At 42.8% G+C, this 25,426-nt stretch overlaps 1 protein-coding gene across 1 annotated transcript; it reads right to left on the reverse strand.

Moving 5' to 3' along the window:
* Positions 1-6,458: 6,458 nt before the first annotated feature.
* On the reverse strand, positions 6,459-22,552 carry LOC145395304 (leucine-rich repeat-containing protein 47-like). Its single transcript, XM_080268983.1, has 7 exons — positions 22,337-22,552; positions 21,593-21,992; positions 16,973-17,166; positions 16,410-16,574; positions 15,865-16,100; positions 10,445-10,547; positions 6,459-6,857 (listed from the first exon to the last, which is right to left on the reverse strand). The coding sequence occupies exons 1-7, from the start codon at positions 22,550-22,552 to the stop codon at positions 6,573-6,575; spliced, it is 1,599 nt and encodes a 532-aa protein (XP_080125109.1). The 3' UTR covers positions 6,459-6,572.
* Between the last annotated feature and the right edge of the window lie 2,874 nt (positions 22,553-25,426).

The raw sequence follows: 25,426 nt of genomic DNA on the forward strand, positions 1-25,426 counted from the left end.
GTGTGTGTGTGTGTGTGTGTGTGTGTGTGTGTGTGTGTGTGTGTGTGTGTGTGTGTGTGTGTGTGTGTGTGTGTGTGTGTGTGTGTGTGTGTGTGTGTGTGTGAACCTGCATGCACACATAAATACTTTTCATCAATATGCTATTGCCACATGAGGTCTGTTCAGGAAGTATCTGACCTTAGGCCCTTAAAAAAATTATATAGCTAACCTGTTGAGCTAAGACACTAATCCCCCTTGAGTAGGCCCCTTCTGACTTGACAGACGTAGCCCAGCATTCTTTCCACTGCCTGAAGTGTTTTCCAAAGTTCGTTTTCGTTATCTTCTGCTGCTGCTTCGTCGCATTCGTCATGATCTCTTCTCTCATCTCAAATCAGGAACCCTTCAGTGTAATTTTTAGCTTAGGAAAGTAACCAGAAGTCCCACAGAGCCATGTCTGGTGAGTAGGGAGCTGGCCAGAGCTTGGGGGGGGGATGTGCTTGGCCAAAATTTCCTCAATCTGTTTGGAAGAATGGACAGGGGCATTGTCAAGGTGCAGCTTCCAACTTGCCGCTTTCCAAAGGTCTGGTCTTTTCCGCCAAACTGCATCACGAAGATGACAGATTACATTGAGGTAGTAATGTTTGTTGACAGTCTGACCTTTCGGTGCATATTCGTGATGCACAACACCACAGTAATCGAAAAAACTGTCAACATGTGAGTGCATTGCACGTTGCTGTGGACCTGTCATGCTTTTTTTGGCTGGGGCGACCCTGCATGCTTGCACTGGGATGACCATGCATTGGTTTCTGCTGTAGGTCATGCCCATTCACCCAAGTCTCATCTCCAGTGATAACAGTCTCCAGAAAGTCTGAATCGCAATATGTACACTCCAACATGTCTTGAGCAACGTTCATCCGAGAGAAGAGATCACGACAAATGCGACGCTGCACCTGCAGGAGATACCGAAAACCAACTTTGAAAAATGTTTGAGGCAGAATGCTGGGCTATGTGTGTCAAGGCAGAAGGGGCCTACTCTGAGGGGGATTAGTGTCCTAGCTCAACAGGTTAGCTATTTTTTTAGAACTTAAGGTTGGATACTTTCTAAACAGACCTTGTCTGTCTCAATGTCATTGGAAAAAAAAAATTGCCATTGTAATTCCATACATTAAAACTTAATAATGATTAAACCTACTACATTTTTTCCAGTGTATTCTCCAATCTTAAACTAAATAAAAATAAATGGACAATAAGAATATTGGTGGGTAAAATAGAATTTTTCATATTTATCTACTATGGGTCCTTCACAAGCTTGGGGCCTTAGTCTTAATGTATATCTGCCCCTGGGTTAGTGAAAGAAGGAAGGCTATTAAGGTTTTATGCAAATTCATAAAAACAAACCACACACTTCTGGTTTATGTGACAGATAAATATATGAAAATATTTATTCCTAGTAATGAAACATGAACCAGTGTTTTCCAGTTACCTTAGAGGCAAATATTTGTATTTCTAGCTTCCAAGCCAGCAGGTCTGTACTGTATACATAAACTAAAATACAGTTTTCTGTGTTTTTTTTTAGCTGTGGAGCAACTCTATAATTAGGCCTAGCTTGGTTTATGTACATGTGTGCGTAAAGTCAAGGTTTATGGTTTGCCTACCAATCCATTGCTTCTACTTCAAATTTGGGGCTTGTCCATTGCTTTCCTGTTTTCTTTCGTTTATAAAGGCTCAAAGATGCACTGACCTTGATCACCTAACTGCGGCTTTCCATGCTGTTTGATTTTTAGCGCGTCTCTATTCTGTCCCTTATCCCTAAGGTTGAACTCTTATACCCTCACCTCAAATTGCTATTTAGAAAGAATCTACAGACAGGGAAACATACCAAGTCTTTCTCTGTGCTAGACTGTCAGGCAGCAGGGGAAAGTGACATGTTGTGAGGTGTAATTTTAGGTAACCATTTGTCCCAGATTCTACACACAGCCTTACAGAAGTCTCTGTTGGTATACCTTTTAATACAATGACTGACTATATAACTGCTATACCCGGTACTTTAAATTATGTTCAGTCATGACTTGGTATGTGATAGGGTTACATCAAGTGAAAACCTATTGCATCTGATGTCAAATTAACATGGATTCAATGGGAATACACTAGGGGGTCAAGAGCTACATAAAAAAATAAAATAAAAAACAAAAAAATAATTACCCTTTTAGGCCTGCCCTTGGTGCCCTCAGCAGTACCACACTTTCTACTGGAGGTAGCATTCTTGCCGCATATGATTTCCAAGTCACAAGTTTCAGTAATTCACACACAAAAATCATCACTCCACTTTATATCACATACAGCACTATACATTGCGTACTGCACTATGGCGAGAGCGATGGTGTTTCAGTGGCTTTGCACGCACAAGACAATGAAAAAGACAATCACAGCAAATGTAAACACTGGGTGGCCATCTTGGCTCAAACACCTAACCGTCGACATGCGAAGGAGGCACCACATATGCATGGGATTATTGTAACCGGCCACCACAATTATCATGTAAGCGAATTCTGCAATCATTAAACCCAACCCTAAGTATAACTTTTACACTGTACTGCAATGTTCTAAACTTTTACGCTGCACTTCAATGTTCTATTGCTTTACTGTGCACCAAACTGTTGCATAACAAGAGATGACTGTATATGATACTCAAATACATTTCTTGCTGTAAAATGACCTGTTATATGATCCCATTAGGGGTGGCAATTTGTCTTTGAGTTAGCTGTTATATGGGGAGGGATACTAACCCTCTGTTAACCCACCTGTTGACACGTAATACATAAAAAAAAATTATAAAAATAGATATATAAATAAAGCAAACATTTTCAGGAAGAACAGCTGGTATAAATAATGTTACCGTACAAGCAAGAAAAATTGGTTATTCACTCCTTGTAGACCACTATGGACAACTTTACCACTTGAACCAAAGGATGTATTATTTGTTTCCTTTACAGTATCTCCAAACTATTTTGTTTAGCTCTGGGGAGACTTTTTGAACTGGAAGAGTTAGAAACAAGAGCATCTTCACTTAGATGTACTAGAGGGAGTGTTGTAATGGAGGTCTTTATGATCCTATACTCATTTTACTCTAACTTGACCTAAAACTACCACCTCTCCATCTTGAATTCTGAACTGTAACAAGAGATAAACATTAGAATATGATACTATTCATGAAACAGTGTTATGGAAAGGATGTAGAGCCAAAGCATTGTCTTTTCCTGTCACTGAGCAATGGGCAAATAGGCTGCTAAAAGACTATAATCTGGGCCAAGTTAGAGTGAAAACAGCGTAATGAATCTGTTGACGCCTCAGATAAACTGGGTCGAAACAAGCCTGTAGGTCAGACGACAGAGGATGTGAGACATAGGTAAGTACACTGGCACCACATAAGACCCTGAACACATCACCCTCTGCAGTTTTTTTTTTTTTTTTTTTTTTTTTTTTTTTTTTTTAATGCATGGAAAAAGGAACCAAAAGCCAGAAGCCCATAAGACTGTCCCCTCCAAGAAGAAAAACAAACAAGACAACAGAGAGCCAAATTCAAGCCCTGTTCATTTCAAGATGCCTGAACACACTACATTTGAAAGACTGGAGGTCAGGCAGTAGGAAACACGGATAGAGGAAGACGCTTAAGTGGAGGTAACTGTAAATTCATATATCCCTTCTCTACAAGAGGTCCATCCAAAGCTAAATACAACAGGCTGGCATCAAGAATACACTAAAAAGGACATTACCCAGACTTAAAGGGTAACAAAGGGAGGCAGACCCTTGTATCAAACACATGCACTGCGGATGAAGGTGCGGCATGCATCCTGAGTGGTTACAGGCCTTCTCTTCAGTTCTGTGGGATAAGTGAACAACATTCCTCTTACAGAATGGTGATGTAATGTACGAAAACACTGTGTGTAATATACAAATGGACGTAAAAGTTTAGAGTGGGAGAAGGAAGAGTTGAGATGAAGGATGGGATGCTTGAATGTATTCGTGCTGTGATGAGAAGGGGTGGAATGAAATTGTTTGGGCATGTGGTGAGGTCGGGAGGATGACAACTGGGCACAAAGGGGGAGAGGTGTGAATGCTGAAGGTAGGGTTGCGAGAGGTAGACCAAAAAAGACCAAGGATGAGGTCATACAGTAGAGTGTGACCTCAAAGAACAAGAACTGAACAGAGGGGCTGCTGGAGATCATGGAATATGGAAAGCCGTCATTAGGTGACCACTGATGATGCAAGCGGGCATGTTGGAGCCTTTATAAACAAACAAACAACATAACATTACAGTGCCTCTCTCCTTAACTTGGTAATGAGGTGAGATGAATACCTTGTTCCCCTCGCTTACATATGAGCAGAAACAGGGTATAGGGACCTTGCCTCCATTGCTAATATTACCGTATTTACTGACCTCATAATGTAGGATTTTTTTTTGTCTTCAGTTTCTGCAAATAGTCCCGTACAGTAATAATACAGTACTCTATAACAAATATCCTTAGTCTGTCTCCTACCCGCTTCCAACTCCAGTATGGCTTGTGCGAATATACTCATGCATTCTCTAAAGAAGCCTAACTCCAAAAAATTACTAAAAAGATAAAAAAAGGGAGAGAGACAGAAGTGTGTGTGCGTGTGTTTATAGTTAGGCAAGAACATGAGAGTGAATCAGAAAATGAGTCTCCAATTAATTTCACATAATTGTCCCCTAATTAATGAGTGACTGAACTGCAGTTAGTGTAGATGTGGGGGATAGGAGGTAGTAATGATGATGATGATAGCTAAACACTTAATTCACAACTCTTCCTTCTTATAATGGGACAGCTTGAATCAATGATCACATGAGTCATAATTTCTGCTTCCTATATTTCTTTGACATTAGGCTGGCTCAGATTTTTGTCCTGTTGTGGCTTATTTCCTGTGGCTCTTCATCCTTTCCATAACACTTCTTCATGACTAGCACCATATTCTAATGTTAATCCATTGCTACAACTTAGCATTCATGAGATGGGAGTTTTAGGCCATGTTAAATTAAAAAGTGCATAGCAATTCCCAATAAGTCAACTGTATTTCCTGTTTCTTTCTCCCTTATTATATCAGTGAAATGACCGGCAAGAAGTCCCTGCTGTTGTATACATATGTTCTGTAAATTCTATGGTGTCTTTTTTGGTCTGGCACAGTGTTGGTGATGGATGCCTTCATGTGGTGGCACTGACAGGATTGGACGGTGAAGCTGCCTGGTTATATAAATGTCCCTCAATCCCCTCCCAATTGACCCCAAAGAGGATGGTGGGCTTCAGAAGCGCATGTTCATTCTGTCCATTGCCTTCATGTTTCGGATGAACTGGGACCACCTCTGTCACCACCTCCTCCTCCTCCTCTTCCTACTCCTACTACTACTACTACAATCCTTTCATGACTACTACTACACTCCCACGACTACTACTGTTACAAGGGTTAATGCTGTACTTTATTATACTCCAATGGTACTGCATTCTGAGTGAAACTATGGCTGTAGGGGGGAAAAAATAGGTCCCAAAGTGAACCCTAAGAACTGCCTTCAACAAATCCCTATGACCCTCTAGCATTCAACCTTACTGTCTAGAGGTTAGATGGCTTAGTTTAGGAAGGACATGTAATAATGAGGGGGTTTGAGAATATTAAATGTCCTCTTCATTATCAGGCCTCCCCTACGCTGAAGAAAACTGTGTGGGAGTTTTAGTAGTAATAATAGTAGTGGTAGTAGCTGTAGCAGTAACCAGTAGTTGTATTATTATTATTATTATCTTTAGTAGTACTGTAGTACTTGTATTAGTAGTAGTAGTAGTAGTAGTAGTAGTGGTGATGCTGGTGGTAACTGTTGTAATCCTAGGTTCATCTGATGCAGTCTGAAGTTGTCTCCCTGCTACAGTTCACCATCCTCTTTTTGAGCGATCTATCTATAGCCCAACGCCCTAATCCCGCAAAGGGTGGCCGCAGACAAAACGCCTCCAAGTCGCTCTGTCACCCACCATTTGATTACCCTCTCCCCAACTCACCCCCCCCCTCCCTCATATACCTCTCAACTCCATCCCTCCACGTCATCCTCGGTCTACCTCTCCCTCTATGTACCCAGGTAGTGGAGCCACCGTTATATCAGCACCACCACATGGAGGCATCCCTCTCCACAATTAACAGGGGGATATATGCATTTCTTATATAATAAACCCTCTCTCTTCTCCACATTTACCTCAACAGATGCACTTGTATATACAGTGATGCAAAACCTATAAATATTTTTGGGAGTAAATAATGTAGTGTAAAAACAACACTAGCTCTTTCTCTGGTACCTTATATATACTATATATATTATATAAATATTGTTTCTCAGACAGCCTGACAGAAGCACTTGTTCACAATATAAAGAATCTTATACAACCTTTCAGAAAGGAATTACTGCCTTAAAAAATACAAAACCCAAATACTGTTAATAATAATAAAAAAATATAATAAAGGCATTTTTTTCTGGTACCTGTACAAAAAAAAAAAAATTCTAAACACTGTTTCTGAGAGAGCCAGACTTACCCAAACAGCTACTTCCCTGGCATGACGATCCTGACTCCTTCCGTGTGGTTGGCAAGGTCGACACGAGAAGGGTACACGACACGCAGAGCACCCTCCTCATCCTCCACCCTCACCTGTCCCACTCTCAGCAAGGCCTGTGTGGGTGCGGATCCTTTGCTCTCAGCGTCTACATCCTCGGAGCTCAAGCCACAGGAGAGAGCCGAGAGGACGAGCGCATCCATGACTTCCTTAGCCTTGCCGAGAGAATCCCCGCTGGTCACCTCCACAAAGACATCGGTGGTGGTGGGGGTGATCTGAGGAAACAATACTATGCTGTAAATTTGTGTGTGCTGGTTCCCATCATACACCTGCTTGATGTGATGCTGCCTCACTCACTCCCTCTCTCACACATACACATACACAAACACACTTTTCTTCCTTTCCATTTCTCTCTCTCTCCCTCATTCTTAGAAATCCTTTTCCTCCCTCACCCTTCACTCTCTCTTTCTTTCTCTCTCTCTCTCTCTCTCTCACAAACACACACTCTTTTCTAACCCTCCCTTTCCCTCTCTCCCTCCCTCCCTCATTCATGGAAATCCTTTTCCTCTCTCACCCTTGACTCACTCTCACATACACACACTTTTCAAATCCCCCCTTTCTCTCTCCCTCCCTCCCTCATTCTTAGAAATCCTTTTCCTCCCTCATCTTCTCTCTCTCTCTCTTTCTCTGTCTCTGTCTCCCACACATACACATACACTTTTCTTATCTTCCTTTTCTTTCTTTCCCTCCCTTTTTCTTAGATATCCTTTTCCTCCCTCCCCCCCCTCTGTCTGTCTGTCTGTCTCTCTCTCTCTCTCCACTGAGTGACATGCTAAATGGTTCCCAGTAATCCTGTAATCCAGGAAATCACTTGCTAAATAAATCATCGACATCATCCACATCTCATTTCCTTTTCCATGGTGGGGTGAGAGAGAGAGAGGCATGAATAGAATTGAGTAAACTAGAAGGAAGTAGTTTATGGAAGGATGACTATACTCTTTTCACATTAACTTGGCCCAGAATTTTTTTCTTTTTGCAGCCTATTTGATGCATCTCAGTGGCAGAGTAAGGCATGACTATGGCTTTACAATCTTTTCACAGCACTTCTACAAGACTAGTATCATAATCTAGTGCCAATCTACTCTTACATTGAATCAGTCAAAATGGGGAGACGGCAATTTTAGGCCATGTTAGAATAAAAAGAGCATAGCAGTAAATAATGTAGAATGGTAAAAGAAGTGATACAACTGGGGTAAACCTGTAAATCAATGGTATCTGATCATGGATGGTCTAAAATTGCTTTGTGTACACCATGACATGCAGCAGATGAGAGACTGGTTTTAAGTAACAGAGAGCTTTGTCTTGGTTTCCAGTGCTACCTCACTGAAGCAGCTAATAACAAGCATGTAATTTACACACACACACACACACACACACACACACACACACACACACACACACACACAAAGAGGAGGACTCCCAAATTCCCAGAACAGATTGGTAGTGCAGAAAAAAGGATATACTGTAGTTCCCCGCTGTGATGGTAGGCACCACTTGTAAGCAATCTGGTGAATCATTCTGCCACGTGGCATCGCACTGAGAGGGCTAAGTCTGTATTTCTGGCGATTTTTTTTTTCTTTGTGAATGTGACTTCAGTGGTTATCATCCTCAAACTACTGCAGGAGATCTGAATGAGCAAAGGGAGCGTATTAAGTTTTGTTTTTTGCTTGGGAAAATCACAGCTGAGGCAGTAACAGTGCTTGTGCATGTCTGCATGGATCAGGCTATGAAAAACAAGTCTGGGAATGGTACGTGCATTTTAAGAAAGGCAACACATCAGTTGAAGACCACATCCTGGCCATTTGCTGACCTTTTGAATATGAAAACATCAAGAAAATTCGACGGGCAATCTTGGAAGACTGTCGTCACACTGTTGACAAACTAGTGCTACGGCATTTGTGGGAAAGCATCAGGCACACTCAGAAATGGTTCTTGCATCATGATAACACACCACACACTGTGCTGTCACCTCAGCAATTTTTGGCAAAAAATGCTGCTGTTGTTCTGTACCCCGTCATCGCCAGATCTTGCTCTCTGATTTTTTCTTGTTCCCCAACACTGAGACAGAAATGGAAGGTAGAAGATTTGACAACTTAAAAAAAAAAAAAAAAAGTCTGAACAAGGTCAGGAACGATGACTAAAGGAAGCATTTCCAGGAATGGGATACGCGTTGGTACAAGTGTATTGCGTCTCAAGGGAAGTACTTTGAAGGGAACCAAAATGGATGTGCTGTAAGTTTTGTTCTGAAGTTTTTTGTTAACAACTCTGGGAATTTTGGGGTTAGTTCCCCTTTGTACAGGCAGACCCTGAGATACGACACCCCTAGATGTGATACTCTGGCATAGCGATGGGGTAGAAACACCACCCTACCCCACCGAACGATGGCTAAACCCCAGCATAATGGTTTTTTTTTTTTTTTTTTTTTTAGATTGACGATATTTTAGACTTAAATTTTGTGTTTAGGTTGATTTATACACTGATTTTAGACTCAGATTAATGTGTTTTAGTACTGACTGGGGTGAAAATTGTAATTTCGGGGTACAGTTTACAAAGTTTGATTTTTTTCCAAGCTTATTTTTGATGATTTTCAGAATTTATTTTTGGGATTAGGTGAGTTAGGAACTGCTTTTAGGTTTAGTTTTGCTTGTTTTCAAGCCATCTGAGGGTTTAGGTTAGCTAGAAACTTGTTTTTGGACTCATTTGGGTGGGTTAAGGACTTGGTTGAGGGGGAAACCCAAGGCTCAAAAACACATCCCTATACTGTACTTTATATGTTAAATCTACCCAAAGATATGATACGCTGCCTAGAGAGGGTTTTTTACTTAACCAATTGCATCATTAAACTGGGGTATGTCTGTACAGTATATACAATATGAGAACTCCATCCTCATGTGTTTAAGTCACTCTGCATGAAGATGTAATACACAATTTGCATACATACATACATATACGTTAAGGGATGGACTTCAAATTGGAGAAGGTATTCAGCCTTCATATACTGCACCTCTCCATCACAAAGAGATCTCCCTTAAAACAGGTGATACTGCCTGGCAGCATCATTTAAATTATATAAAATTAATGTGGATGTGGATGTGATGGAAAGCATTAGGAGAAATACATTGAGGTGGTTTGGCATGTGGAGAGGATCGAGAATGAGAGAATAACGAGGAGAGTGTATGCGAGCAAGGTGGAGGGAGGGGGAGAGGGAGGGAGAGGCTGAGGATGAGATAGAGGGATGGAGTGGGGTGGTATATGAGAGAGGGGTGTGTGAGCTGGGAGCAGAGCAGTGAAGGGGCATTGGACAGGACAACATGGAGGTGATTTGTTTGTGGCCACCCTTTACGGGATCGAGGCATCTGGCAACAGATGGAAAATTAATACTATGCACAGACTGAGCTGGCTGGATGAATTTTGTGCAGTGGAGTGTATGACCAGGGCCTGGCACCTGTTTTCAACTAGACGCTGTTGGACTAGCTCTTATCAGACAAGTAAGTATGAAGCTATATGCAGAATGTACTTTGACCTACCATGTGGAGCCAGGATTCCAGGGGCTTGATTGATGACTGAATGGGAGTGTGACCAATTCATCTAGGCAAACTTTAGTTAATGTCTCATTCAATCATGGACTATCTTGCTCTCTGGACCCCAACTCATTCCACTCTGGGGTAGGAAAGATCTGGATGATGATGATGATGATGATGATGATGATGATGATGATGTGCCTGGGCTGAAGGGGTTATGTTCTAGTTTACATCATAAGAAAACAATCTTTTATTATAAACAAACATCCATTTCTCCTTACCTTAGTGTTCTCTGAGTTAGTTATGGGAGGAAGCGAGACAACAGTACCGCCAGCATCCACAAGACACGGCCACATCGACCACTTCTCTACCAAGTGAAGGAATCTGCCACAGGAAATAAGTGTGGTTTAGTGCATTAAATTCATACTGTATACAGCAGTTCTCTCACCCTCTTTCTCTCTCTCATATTAGTGCATTTAAATCAAACTTTGTACAGTCTCTCTCTCACTAGGTAATTATTCACTCCCTCATTAATTGCAGTCAAGGACATAAGTTCACCAAACATTTCACCTCTTCTATTCTCATTTCTCTCTGCAGTATAATATTTCAAGGTGAGAGTCTTGGTATATTTCTTTGCCTAATTTCAAACTGAGTCTTGGTATATTTCCCTGCCTATATTTCAAGCTGACTTCTGGTATATTTCTCTGCCAATACTTTGAGCTGGGAGTTTTGGTATATTTATCTGCCTACTGATATGATGAGTCTGGGAGGTGACTGACACACATTCTTAAGCGTGATGTGCATACAGTGGAACAGTTAGGCAAACTATTATACCTCAGTGTACTTGAGTATTTCTTGTACTATCACTGAGACAAAAGTACACCTCAGTACCATATCTTACATAACGTCTAACTAGGCCCATTACAATACAGGCAATTCTCTTTATATGTAGCACTGTTTACACAATCTTGCATAGGCATATACATACACACAATCGCCCACATATGTAGTCCAACTTTCAGTCTTACCCACATAATCCTTGAGCCAACTGATCCATACTCTCTTATATTCTCCTTCCATCTGTTACTCACAATAATACACACTCCTTCTTTTGCCCTCTCATGCTCACCTACTCCTGCACATATACCCCATCCATACTCCCATTCTCTCACACTCTCACCTCTCCATTTAGGTTCAATTAATCCACATACATCCACTTTTGCACCCTGAAGCACCTGGACAATCTCTCTCTCTTTCACCTCATCATTCGCACCCCTTACATTCCACGCTGAAGGAAGAGAGAGGTGAAAAGCTTAGTAAGAGCGAATAAGAAAGGAGTGGATGAGGAATTTGGAAGGAATTTGAGTGTCAAGTGGAGGGAATGTACGAAAATGTTCTGGAAAGAGGAAAAGAGAGTCAGACAGGGTGGCAATGAAGTTAGTAGGGGAGTGAAAGATAAAAATGGTAGATTACTAGCTGAGAAGGGAGAAAAAGTGAGCAGATGGAGAGAACACTTTTACCCCTTAACCGCGGAGCGTCACTTTTGTGACGCCTGGGAGCAAGGGATCATACCGCGGGGCGTAGCTTTTGTGATTCTGTTATTTTGAATTCACCCGGGCTTCCAAGTGGGGGCTTGTATCATCTATCAGTACTGCCAATGTCCAACACTAGTCAGCACTCCTAATCTCATCTGTACTCCCATCCATTGTTGACAATTTAGCCATTTCTCCCCGTTCTTGACTCCCCTCCCTAACCCCCCTCCATTACCCTATCCTCTCGCCTGCCCGGCCGTGCTACGCTAAGTAAATCTTCCCTGGAATTTTTCACTGATTTCATCCATTGAAATAAGCCCTATGCCCTATTCTTATACCAAATAATATATACAAGAAAGAAATAAGGTAAGTGAGAGTGCCATACACCTGGAATTGGCTAATTATCACCTGACAACACCTCACGTGCACTCGTTCGCTAATTTTCGCTGTTTTTTTCCCCTTGAAATATGCCGTATAATCTATTTTCATAATAAATATACATATAAGGAGGGAAGGGAGAAGCCTAAGTGATATTTACATTCACCTGGAACTACCTAATTTATAATGTATTGTCTAGATTTCCTGCCAATCATTTCAGTGCTATACATAGCTGTTTCAAGAGCTAATGTTGGTAGTACTGAATATCCCCTAAGTAGGCCTCCACCCAGCCCTCCCTTATCAGTTTACTCTCATCTTCCGAAGTGGAGGTACGTCTGTTTCCTCTTGCTGACTTCAGGGACTTTTTCACCCCCATGCAAAGGGCCCTGTGACCTTTACCCCCTACTAAACCTCATGTGGAAAGAGATAAAGGGCTGACAATTGATAAAAGAGTGACTACAATCTTTCTATTGAGTAAAACAGTGCAAGTGGAATTGTAAATAATGTGTAAACAGCAAGTGAAAGTAATGAATGTAAATATACGTGAACAATGGAAAATAGTTTTATAAGTTACTTCCAGTGACAGTGCATAACACAGTGTAAATAAAATAGAAATGTAAAGAACGTAAATAAATTAGAGAACGTAAATAGAAATGTAAATGAGTAGTATTATAAGAATACGAGTATATACCCTAGGAGTAATGAAAGTGAAATTTCACTCTAGCATGTCTGAATACTATGAGTTATGAGAGTGAAGATGAAAGTGACATTCACTCTCAATGCTAGTACAGTATACAGGACGAGAAAGTGAATGCTACGTATTTTACTGAAAGAAATTGAATCCCTACAGTGACAATAAACTAATACTACTGAAGGAAACTTATGGATAAAGACTGTAGATATATATAAGTGTTATATAGTAGCAGAAATATAAAGTGTGAGGGGTTTTATGAATAATAAATGACAGAGTATCAAGAGCGAACTAGCGCAAGTGCGACGGTCAGACACGCTCATAATTTTCATTGCATTCACAGTGGGTTTTTTTTTTGAGTATGGATCCCAAACTACTTGAAAATCATAGAGTAGTGTTTATAGTGTTAATATCTGGCTGTGGTAATCATATTACGGGTTGTCGGGAAGTGTAAAGTGGAGAATCGTTACCCTACTTCAGAGGTCTCCACAAGTCCTACGGTAACCGACGAAGGCTCAACAAACATTCCAGGAGAAAGCTGAAGGTATGTGCCATAAGCATAGGTAATTTTAATATTCTAGGACTAATAACTGATTTTTGGCAAATATTTTTTGAGAGTCTGTCGGAGCCCGAATAACCCCGCAGCACACGCAAAACATCGGTAAACATGCCCACGGTGTAGGGGTTAAGGAATTGTTGAACATAGAGAATGAAAGTAATGCAAGTATAAGTGGCTGAGGAATGGCTGGCAGAAAGAGGGAGGTGAGAAAACAGGAAGAAATCAGTAGGACGGAAGTTGTGGAAGCAATGAATAAAGTCAAAATGGGGAAAGTCCCAGGAATTGATGGAGTGAGTGGTGAAATAATGAAGCATAGGGGAGAGGTAGTAGTAGAATGGATGTGGAAGATGAGCAGATTGGCTGGGAGGAAGGTAGAGTCCCAGAGGATTGGAAGTCAGGTATAATTATTCCCTTGTACAAAGGAAAAGGGGAAAAAGAAGCGTGTGGTAATCATAGGGGCATTTGTCTTCTTAGTGTAATATGAAAAATGTATGGTAGAATGCTTATTGACAGAGATAGGGAAATAACAGAGGAATTAGTTGGAGAAGAACAGGGAGGCTTTAGGAAGGGAAGAGGTTGTGTAGATCAGATATTCATTCTTAGATCTTTAGTGGAAAAGTATCTAGAGACGGGAAAGAAGTTGTAAGCGGCTTTCATGGATTCGGAGAAAGCACATGACAGGGTGGATAGATAAGGATTGTGGAAAGTATTAAGAATAAATGGAGTAGATGGGAAGTTGTTGAATGCTGTGAAGAGTATGTATGAGGGTGCTAAGGCTGCAGTGCATGTTGATGGTGAACCGAGTGAGTTTTTCTATTTGAAGGTTGGGTTGATACACGGATGTGTCATGTCTCCATGGCTGTTTAATCTGTGTATGGATGGGGTAATAAAAGAGGTACAAGGTAGGGTAGTGGATGTTGGAGTGGCCCTGGTGAGAGAGGATAGTGTTTGGAGAGTCCCTGTACTGTTGTTTGCAGATGATACTGTGTTGTTGAGTGAAGACGAAGGGGAGCTGCAAGGCTTGGTGGATGAGTTTGGGAGAGTGTGTAAGAAACGGAATCTAAAGGTAAATGTAGGGAAGAGTAAAGTTATGGTCTTCGAGAGAGGTGAAGTCAGTGAATGTACAGTGAGGCTGAATGGTGAGGAATTGGAAAATGTGAGTATGTTCAAGTATGGTACTTGGGTATTGGGTAGTGTGATGTGTAAGGATGGAAGTTCAGAGGGTGAGGTGCCTGAAAGGGTACAACAAGGAAGAAAGGTTGTTGGTTCCTTGAAGGTGGTGATAAGAAACAGGGAAGTGGAAGTTCAGAGGGTGAGGTGCCTGAAAGGGTACAACAAGGAAGAAAGGTTGTTGGTTCCTTGAAGGTGGTGATAAGAAACAGGGAAGTGAGCATGGAAGTGAAAAAGTTATTACATGACAGTATTGTGATACCATCTCTAACGTACGGAAGTGAAGCTTGGACATTGTTGGATGGACACAAGTCAAGAGTGAGAGCAGTGGAAATGAGATACAGTATTTGAGAGGAGCCTGTGGAGTCACATGGAGAGACAGACTGACAAATGAGGAAGTGAAGAAGCATTGTGGCGTGGATGTGGATGTGATAGGAAGCGTTAGGAGAAACACATTGAGGTGGTTTGGCCATGTGGAGAGGATGGAGAGTGAGAGACTGATGAGGAGAGTGTATGTGAGTGAGGTGGAAGGGGAGAGAGGGAGGGGAAGGCCAAGGATGAGATGAAGGGATGGAGTGGAGAGGTATATGAGAGAGGGGTGTGTGAATTGGGAGCAGGGCAGCGAAATGGCGGGGGACAAGGCGACGTGGAGGCGATTTGTTTGTGGCCACCCCGTACGGGATTAAGGAGTCTGGCAATAGATAGATAGATAGATAGAATCTAATATCATATACCTCAGTGAGAGAAAAAGGCTCAACATCCTTTCCACAGCACTTCTTCATGACTAGCACCAAAATCTAGTGCTATCTAACATCATAATTATACACTCAAGCTGGAGAGATGGAAGTATTAGGCCACATTAGAGTTAAAAGGGTACAGTGTCCTCAACTGTTAGTACAGTACCAATCATATTTAAAATGTTATGATATTTCAGAACTAATCATTCACTTATAACAAGGACTGCCTAGCTTCAAGTAAGGGACAGGTTTAAGGTTGTATATACTGTACTGAATGAAAAGGTGTACAAAGAGGAGAAGTTGGCAAAAAGTACATAATATAATTTCCCTGTATCATTTTCCGATAACAGCACAGCACTTCAGAACTGTACCCTTTTTACACTCACCTGACAAAATTGTCATCTCTCCATCATGAATGCTGTATTGTAGGAGTAGATTAGCACAAGAATATGATGCCAGTCATGAACAACTGCTATGGAATGGATTTAGAGCCATAGTATTGTGTTTTTCTGCCACTAAGTGATATTAGCTACAAAATGACAAGATTCCGGCCCGAGTTAATGTAGAATGAATATACTGTCGCTATCCCCTGGCAGGATATAACAAAACTGCATGCCAACTTGTCTAGACCCACTTGTGTATGCCTGTGACATTGTTCCTCTTCTGGTGTTTACGCTGTGCCTCCGCCTCCTGCTGCAGGCCCTGATGGAGCTCCTTTGCGGTCACCTCCTTCCCACGCACCAAGGGGTGGATTCGGATGTCTTCTGGTGCTCTGGCCAGGTATCGCAGGGGGCCCTTGATTTTGGCCAGGTCGTGAGTGGCGATGGTGGCAGCAAGGCGCTTCTGACAAACACCCTCGTGCAGTTTTGTCTATTGGGTTAGAAATACAGTATGCATTATATATTACCTTCTTAGACATTACAATTATGTTATGGGGGGATGAAGTGGAGACGTATAGGAGAGAGGGGGGTGTTAGCTAGGAGCAGGGCAGTGAAATAGCGGGGGACAGGGGGACATGGAGGCAATTTGTTTGTGGCCACTCCTTATGGGATTAAGGCGTCTGGCAATAGATAGACAGAATAGATTTTTTTTTTTCAAACATGTCCATGATAAATTACAGAAAGAGTGCCTATCAAAGTTCCATTGCTACCTATGAAGATGTTACCAAACTGGGCATACCTGAGCAGATATAAATTTCTTCATGCTTTCCCCATTCAGGTTAACCCCGTACAGCACACAGCAGACGATGTACGGCCGCACATCCTTCACAGTGTCATCAACCCGAACCACTGGAGCAGCTTCATTTACACTCAGTACATGGATCTCATCGCACAATTCATCAATCTGGGCAAAAAAAGTCATATTTAAATACAGTACAGCCTCCTCAATCCAAACATCCAGTCTCCAAAAACCTCCAATTACTACAGCATTATTTTTGTGTAACACTGTTGATATCATCTGTCCTCACACAATCAATGCATATTTAAAGACAAAGTTTGTTTGTGGACAAGTATAACAACAGATAATATATTACTACTGCAAGGGGTATCACAGTATTTACTCTTCATAGTACTGCGCACTATTTCTTGCATGATTTTTCTCCTAGTTACTGTACTCTTATGATTCTACTTTCCAAAACTTTCCATCTTCAATAAAGTCTTTGGAACCAAGCATTCCGGAGAGTTCATGTTGCAATTTATGAAGGATCTGGGAGTTTGTACTATACTGGCTTCTGACCTTACCTCATCTTTCTCTTTATTCTTTCCCTTTCCTCCTTTGCCCTTTTTGCCCTTGCCCCCAGCCTTGCCATCCCCTGAGGCTGCCCTGGGACAGTGCTGCTTCACATAGTCCAGCACCTGGCGAGGGAGGCACCGATCCGACTCCACCAGCTTCTTGAGGCGACGGTCACTCAGCGGGTTGCCTTTCAGGTTCAGTTCTGGGAAGACATATTTGAGTAGCAATGAGGTAATTGTAACAGTAAAAAGCCACATACATATCATAATCATCATCATCATCCAATCCTACATTGCCCCATGAGGAGTGTAGGAGCCCTGGGCTAGGCAAGTTAGTCCTGACACTTAAGATGAGAGTGACCAGCCTCACTCATCCCTGAGTAGCATTACATGAGCAATAATTCCAACCATCTCTTGGATATTACCTTCACTGGCTCAATCCAAATGGAGTACTGCAATTACCCACTAAACCACCAGGCACCATAATTTGCTTATATGGTTACCACTATCCATCCATCCATCATCCAATCCTACATTGCCCCGTGAGGAGCGTAGGAGCCTGGGGCTAGGCAGTTGGTCCTGACATTTAAGATGAGAGTGACCAGCCTCACTCATCCCTGAGTGGCATTATGTAAGCAATCAACCCCAACCACCCCTTGGATATAAACCTTCATTGGCTCAATCCAATTGGAGCGCCATAATTACCCACTAAACCACCAGGTGCCAAAATTTGGTTATATGGTTACCACCCAGCGGAGTAAATGGTTTCCTGGTGTACAGGAAACCATTTGGCTTGTCACTCAGTGTATCACCCACAGGCAGAAGGAAGAGGAAAGAATGAAGGGAAGAAAGACAAGAGGAAGTGAAAAGTCATCTGTAGACAGAAGGACAAAGAAAGAATGAAGTAAACTCCATTATATCAATGAGAAAAATGTTTAATATGCTTGTGGTAGCTCTCCATACAATGTAATATCTGGCTGCAACTCTGTGTAATCCCTGACCATATATACATACAGTGCACCCTCACACAATGCGAGTTTATGGGTGGTAGAAACCCTCACATTCTACAATTTCACATTGTGTTAGCCAAAGAACTTATGGGAAAAATAGTATGTGGTGAACAGGCCAACCAGGGCTTGGTTTTCGAGTCCCCTTCAAGCCTACTCTACCCAGCTAATACTTTGTCTAATAGTACCTCTAGCTGGACCAACAAATAAAACAACAAATAGAACACCATGTACCTTTAATTAAGTGACTTCTGGGCTTGTTTAAAGGGTGGGGGGGTGGGGGGTATCCGAGGCTCGGGGTGTCTACTCTCGCTCTGCGGGGCGGGGCACCCCGTTGTCACTCTTACTGTCATTGCTGAGGTCTCCTGGAGGTGCCATAAAGCCTTCAAAGTCAACAGCTGAGACCATGATGAACAGGTGGGTACTGCTACGATACTAAAACAGAACACAGGATGCGAGGTACAACATGTGTTCTTGCGGCAATATGGAGGAGTAGTGTCTGTTTACCCAGGAATGTCAGTAAATGGCATGCAGATAGCTGGCCAGCTACCCATGATTTTGAATCTGGCTGGTTGCCAGCCACCTGCCTTCGTGTGACTGAGTCGCATTGTCCAGCCCGACACTAGTAGTAATGGAGGGAACTCCATTTTTGTCTTAGAATCATACAGCCAATTCGCATGTTGGGAAGTTCGATTTGCAGAGTTCGCATTCAATAAAAATAAGCATTTTCTAGGCTGACCTCGCATAATAGGTGATTCACACTGTGTGAGTTTGCATTGTGTGGGGGTGCACTGTAGCTACATCAACAAAAATTATGCTATGCTTCCTCTTAACGACTCCCCACATTAAGTTGGTCTTAATACATCTGATGTTTTCTATGGTCTGGAAGCAGCTGAATCAAGCAGCAAAATCAGCAAATTACTTCACAACAGCTGTATGCAGTCATTACTCATTTTACGATGATTCGGTTTATGATAATTCGCTACAACGATAACAGAAAAGTTCCACCTCAAAATTCGATTTACAATAAATTTCCCGCTATAACGATTTTGCCATCGGAAAGCGCCAGGCACATGCAAGGTGACCGTCGCTTGTCTTAGGGAAGATGGCGGCCCCGGCATGCAGCACATTGTTATGGTTCAGGTCCGGCCACCTCTTCAAAGCCCTGGCTTTTCAACTTGTTCATGTGTGCCCCCCTGTTATGATCACCTCTCAGCCAATCATCGTACTACAGTACTGTGGATTTGTGTGCCCAGCGGTAAGGTCAGTGCCAGTGTAGGCCCCAGTGCTATACAGTAGATGGTGCAGGTATGGGTCCCAGTGCTAAGGATGATGCAGGTATGGGTCAGATTCCCCTCCCCCTAACCTGTTCCTGTCTGACTTAGAGGCTGACCACTAGTGCCTGTAAGCACAGGCTGTCCCCCAGCCTAGGGGGGAACGACTTGGACCAACACAGGAAGGAATGAAGGTGGGTTGTCATCTAAGGTTCCGTCTTGGTTAGGTGACTTTGGGAAGTTGAGCTGACGTAACCCCCCTTTTATAATGGGTTTCAATCTCCCGATTTACAACAAAATCGGTATACGATAAGGTATGACCTGACGTAACCCCATCATAAAATGAGTAATGACTATACAGTAAACTCTCAATTATGTCATCACAATATCCAGCCCAATGCAATACTGGTATCTGGCACTGCTGGCTCAGCTCTATTAAAGCAGCATCCGGCAAAATTATACAATACCCGACGCTGAAATGGGACGTAACCAGCGGTTCCATACAATATCTGGCATCATGGTGTATCAACCTGCTTGAAAACGGTAGTCAACTGGTGCTGTATTAATGTTATACAGGATTTTATCATTAATTTATGGTATTTTATGATTAATGTTCATCTTTTCCTCATGGGAAAGTTTTTAGGATAGATGGTCAAGACGGACAGTAATGCAATATCTGGCTTGATGCCGAACATTGTGCCGATGGGGGGGGGGGTACTATGTAATATCCAAGCGTCACGTTATTCGGTGTAGGACTTGTATGAATTATGCCGGATAATTGAGAATTTACTGTATATATTAAAGAAAAGTGTACTGATATTTGTAACAATGTGAGAGTCTCTGCCTGAACTCTGACTATGTATGGCCACTCAGAAGAAAGATCACTAAGTGACTGTACAGTACTTGTGGCTGAATGTTTCCTGCCTGAGAGTGTTGACTGTGTGGCTAATTACCAAGCTTGTAGATGCACTTCACTCTCATGGTGGTACCTCCCAGGAACCAAGACAGCCATCCAGTGCCTAAATCTCATCTTAAACTTTGACTGATTTACTTGTGGCAGAACATTTTCTATCAAAGTGTTATGACCATGTAGGTAATTATCAAACTTGTAGCCACACAACATTCTTATGGAAGTACCTTCCAAGACAAATGGTATCCACTCATCTGCTACCTCTAATCCTAAGGTCGTTCTGTAGGATCTTATCCCTATGTATATCACATGATCAACACCCAACTGGTGCCCTTGACTAAACCAACACATCTCAAGACTTTCGTAAATAATGAGTGAAGAATGCGCACCCTGAGTTACAATAAAAATTCTAATCCAAAATGCTTGGTGAGCTACAAAGGCATTACGGAAAATGGAATATTTTGGAAAGTGGAATAATAAGAGAAAACTGTGGAATAAACAGCCGAGAGTAGGTCTGTTTATCTACAGTATTGCCAGATGCCTCAATCCTGTAAAGGGTGACCACAAACAAATCACCTCCATATCGCCCTGTCCCTTGCCATTTCGCTGCCCTCCTCTCAGCAAACACCTGCTTCTCTCATATACCTCTCCACTCCATCCCTCCATCTCACTCACATACACTCTCCTCATTAGTCTCTAGCTCTCCATCCTCTCCACATGGCCAAGACACCTCAGTGTAAGTCTCCTAATGCTTACTATCACATCCACAACACAATGCTCCTTCACCTCCTACTTTGTCAGTCCGTCTCTCCGTGTGACTCCACATGCTCCTCTCAAATAACTCATTTCCACTTCTTTCTCTTGACTTGTCCTTCCAACAAAGTCCAAGTTTTGCTTCCACAGGTTAGAGCTGGTATCACAACAGCTACTATCATAAAAGTATGTGAACAGTAAAATACAATGAAATACCTTATATCATTATCATCTGCTCTAAACACGTCAACAAAGGACTCTGATTTCAAGATTACACTTGTGGACATATGATATCAACAGCCATCTACAACCATACCGGGGGGTGATTTGGAGCCTACTATAGTGTCCTTGTTGACTAGGCAGAGACATAAATGCAGTGTCCACCCAGGAATCACACCCCACACCTCTGCTATGGCAAGGCAGCGTCTGCCACAGGGGAACATTCTGTTTATTGCAGAGGATGACCCTACAGGGGCAGTTGTTTGCCTGCAGTTCATGGGTCTGCTTGGCAGGTCACAAATACCAGGATAACTCAACAATAACACTCCTCTATAGCATGAATAAATAGTTTGGAAAGTGGAAGGTTCTGGAAATCAGACGTTTGGATGTGGAAGTTTGTACTGTATATGGCAAATTATATAGGCTACTGTACTGTACAGCTGTGTCACAACTGCACTCAACTAACCTTTAAGTTTTGGGCAGTCAATCAATTCACCCGGGACAACCTTGATGGCATTGTTGGTCACATCTAGAAGCTTGAGGGCCGGCAACACAGACAGCAAACACGGCACATCGCTGAGCTGATTTGTGCCGAGCCGAATTTCCGCCAGGTGGACCAGACTCTCATAGCAGACCTGAGGAAATTCCGTCAGGGCATTTTCCCGCAGGTCCAGAATGGCCAGGTTGACACAGGCCTCCAGATTTGGTACAGACTCCAGTGAATTCCCGCTGCCATTAAGCGAAGCCAGACTGGATAATTTGCCAATGCCAGAAGGAAGGCATGTGAGACTGTTCATTGACACATCCAGGAGTTTTAGTTTTGTGAGACTCCCTACTGCTTCTGGTAGACTTTGGAGTTTGTTGCCCTGTAAGTTATAGATTAATTAGCCTAAACCACTATTCCTAATAATACAAAAATCTTATTTTTCCTTATAGTGTGAAATATACAATCAACTAAAGTAACACATTGCCACTTACATAGTTTAAAATCTACGGTGTGTGCTATGTGCGAGTTTTGAATCCTCTAGACAGCCTGCCCTGGAATTCTAGTCTAAATGGAAACACCGGAAAAGCATGCCTGTGCAAAAGGGGTAAAAAAAAAAAACACAACTCACGTGTGGTGTTCATTAACAACACACCCAAAGCACACATGTCACGACAAAGTTTTGATATATTCACTGATATTCCTATTAATCATATTTAGCCTTACCTGTAGGATTAAATTTGTCATGTTGGTAAGTTTTCCAATGTCCTCGGAGACAGACACTAGGGGCGTTTTGGAGACCCGAAGGAAATTCAGATTTGTCAAGTCATATATGGCTGGATCCAGTTGACCCTCCTCCTCCACTCTCCTGTTCACCTCTTCACCAGTAAGCACCAACTCATACCTCTTCTCATCCCCGGCTTGTTTCACTTCTGGCCACATGATTTCGACTACACACACTCCTTGCCTCGTGTTGCTTCGTTTGTCAGTCACAACAAAACTTACCCAAATATCCTAAGTGCTAACTGGATGTAGCGAGAATAGTAAATGACGTCATGCATGTGACTAGCATTTAATGAACCTAATATTGTGCTGACAAATAGTCAAGTAAACCAACAATAATAACCAGATATATAAATGAATATTACTAAACCATACAATACGCTTGAAATATTTATTGTAAAAGGTACGATTGACAAGCAGCCTGCAAGGCAAATAAGATTGAGCCACTTAGCAAACAAATGCTATGTTTCTATTCCATAAATTAAGTCTTGCCAGTAACTAAAATAAAGCTCTTAGAAGTACACCAAAGTTACCTATGATTGTGAAAGCTAACTTCATGACGTCACACCTCCTACTGACACTTGGTAAATTTTACACATGCCGCTTGACGTGTTTGTCGTGTAACAGATGTGGTATCTGAACCAGTGTGAATAAAACTTCCATTTCATCCTTACTACCCTCATGCGACTATTATTTGGCATGGAACGGATCTCCAGCTAAAACTGTCTCTCCTTAGGTAAACAAAATTATCAGGCAACACGAAGATACGCAAGGCATTAGAGAGACTGCTAAGAGAGGTGTTGGGAGCTTCAGGCGGCAACAGTAACGTGCCTTGGACCAATATTTCCAATAATAAGAAATTTTCTCCAGCACCTCTCTTACCAGTTTATTTCTGCTTTTAGCGCGTTCTATCTATCTGTCTATTGCCAGACGCCACAATCCCGTAAGGGATGGCCACTTGACTTTGAGTTATCTGTTTTACGGGGAGGGGCACTAACCCTCCACCAACGCACTTGTTGGCACGTAGGGAGCACGTATGGGTTGGTTATATGGTTACCACCCAGCGTTGTAAATGGTTTCTTGGCTTATAGGAAACTATTTGGCTTGTCACTCAATGTAAAGCCACCTGTAAAGGAAAGAAAAACAATTACATATGACAGGAAAGATGGGAGAAATAGGAAGAGAGGAGGGTAGGCACAGAAAAAGAATGACACGGGCTAAGGAAGAAGTGGGCAGCACTACATCAAGTGAGTGGATGATGGTCGCCACCTTTTTTTTTTTTTTTTTTTTTTAAATAATAGAACGGAGGAAGGAAAAACAAATGAATAAAAAATATAATCCATATATCAGATTACTGGTGTCCTCTGTTCATAAAATATCTGTAACAGACTTGAACAGCTATTTTTTTTTTTTTATTGCCAGACGCCATAATCCCATCAGGGGTGGCCATTTGATTCTGAGTTATTTGTTTTATGGGGAGGGGCACTAACCCTCCACCAACCCACTTGCTGACACGTAGGAAGCACGTATGGTTTGGTTATATGGTTACCACCCAGCGTTGTAAATGGTTTCTTGGCTTACAGAAAACCATTTGGCTTGTCACTCAATGTAAAGCCACCTGTAAAGGAAAGAAAAGCAATAACAAGTGACAGGAAAGATGGGAGAAATAGGAAGAGAGGAGGGCAGGCACAGAAAAAGAATGATAAAGGCTAAGGAAGAAGTAGGCAGCACTACATCAAGTGAGTTTTTGTTTGTAATATTCTCCCCACAGCGTGGTGGGGAACGGGCAAACATGATAGCCCGTCAGGGAAAATGCAGAAAAGGCTTCTGTGAAGGAGCAAAGCACGGACGGCAGACTGGCAGACAGGGCAAGGGCGGCAGAGGAAGGGAACGATGCGATGGTGGTGAGAAAACAGCCCGAATGATCGACGAGGCGAGGGGGAGAGAGTGGTAGACTGCACGGCGCCGATGGAGGAGGCGCCGGCAAGCTCAGGTGGAAATCCCCAAACGACTCGACGGTGCTTGGCGGCCGTCTGCTCAATGATCGTAGAGGGCAGAGAGGGACGAGAGCTGTGTGGACGTAGCGGCGCCGATGGTAAGGGCGCCGAAGCTCAGGATGGAAGCGTCCCGACTCTGCCCTCAACCCCCATTGCCCTGGTGGAAATGGGGCGATATAGGCTACACTCGCAAAGCCCTCCAAAACAGCAGCAGGTTGAAGCACGAAGGGTAGGCCCGGTCCTGGTGGTCAAAAGGGCACAACCCCGGTCCTGGTGGTGACGGAGGGAGGGTCGTCGGCCGGGTAGATAAAGGGCGGAGGACCCTCGGCCTCCTGGTGGACCGACCAGGGCACTCCCTCTGATGGAAGGACAGGCCCGACCCTCGGCTGAAACGGCTGCTGTGGAGAGCTGGTCCCGCCGGGAACAGCGGTGGTGTTGCCTCGGCGAGAGGTGGGCTGCGAGTGATCAAGTGAGTGGATGACGGTCGCCACCACCTACCACTCACTGTGGGTTGAAATTTGGAGGGAAACAACTCTGGAGAAGCGAGTTCCAGAGAGATGCAGTTCGGGGAATGAAAGAATTCTGATAGGCAGAAGTTCTGCAATATGGCTGAGTGACATTCCAGTCATGAGCGCTACCAGATGCCCGTAGCACGAGGGAGGGCATGGAGAGGTGGCACCATGGACGCAACTTCGTCTGAGCATTTGCCATAAAAGTATCTGTAAAATAATGCAAGGGAGGCAACATTCGTTCTTACTTACAGGGGAGGTAGTTTATTTGTAATGGCAGGGTTGTTAATAATTCTAACAGCTTTGTTCTGAATTTTGTCTAGTTGTCTTAATGCAACCTCTCCACATCCATTCCACAAGGGTGAGCAATATTCAAGCTGGGAGTGCACATGACTTATAAATTATAGCTAACTGCTCGTCAGTTAAGAAGTTACAGACTCTGTACAATAATCCAAGTTTCCTTGAGGCGGTTTTAGCAAGTGATCTAACATGAGAGGTCCAGCTGAGGGCATTGTTAAGTGAGACGC

The sequence above is a fragment of the Coenobita brevimanus genome, chromosome 4 (assembly GCF_032717465.1).
Source record: "Coenobita brevimanus isolate Jiangsu-jjx chromosome 4, ASM3271746v2, whole genome shotgun sequence".
In the NCBI taxonomy this organism is placed as follows: domain Eukaryota; kingdom Metazoa; phylum Arthropoda; class Malacostraca; order Decapoda; family Coenobitidae; genus Coenobita; species Coenobita brevimanus.

Coding starts and splice junctions, on each gene's coding strand:
- LOC145395304 (XM_080268983.1), bottom strand. CDS start 22,552: ATGTGGCCAGAAGTGAAACAAGCCGGGGATGAGAAGAGGTATGAGTTG. Junction 17,167..21,592: donor TGACTGCCCAAAACTTAAAG/GTTAGTTGAGTG, acceptor ATGTCTTCCCAG/AACTGAACCTGAAAGGCAAC. Junction 16,575..16,972: donor AGAATAAAGAGAAAGATGAG/GTAAGGTCAGAA, acceptor TTTTTTGCCCAG/ATTGATGAATTGTGCGATGA.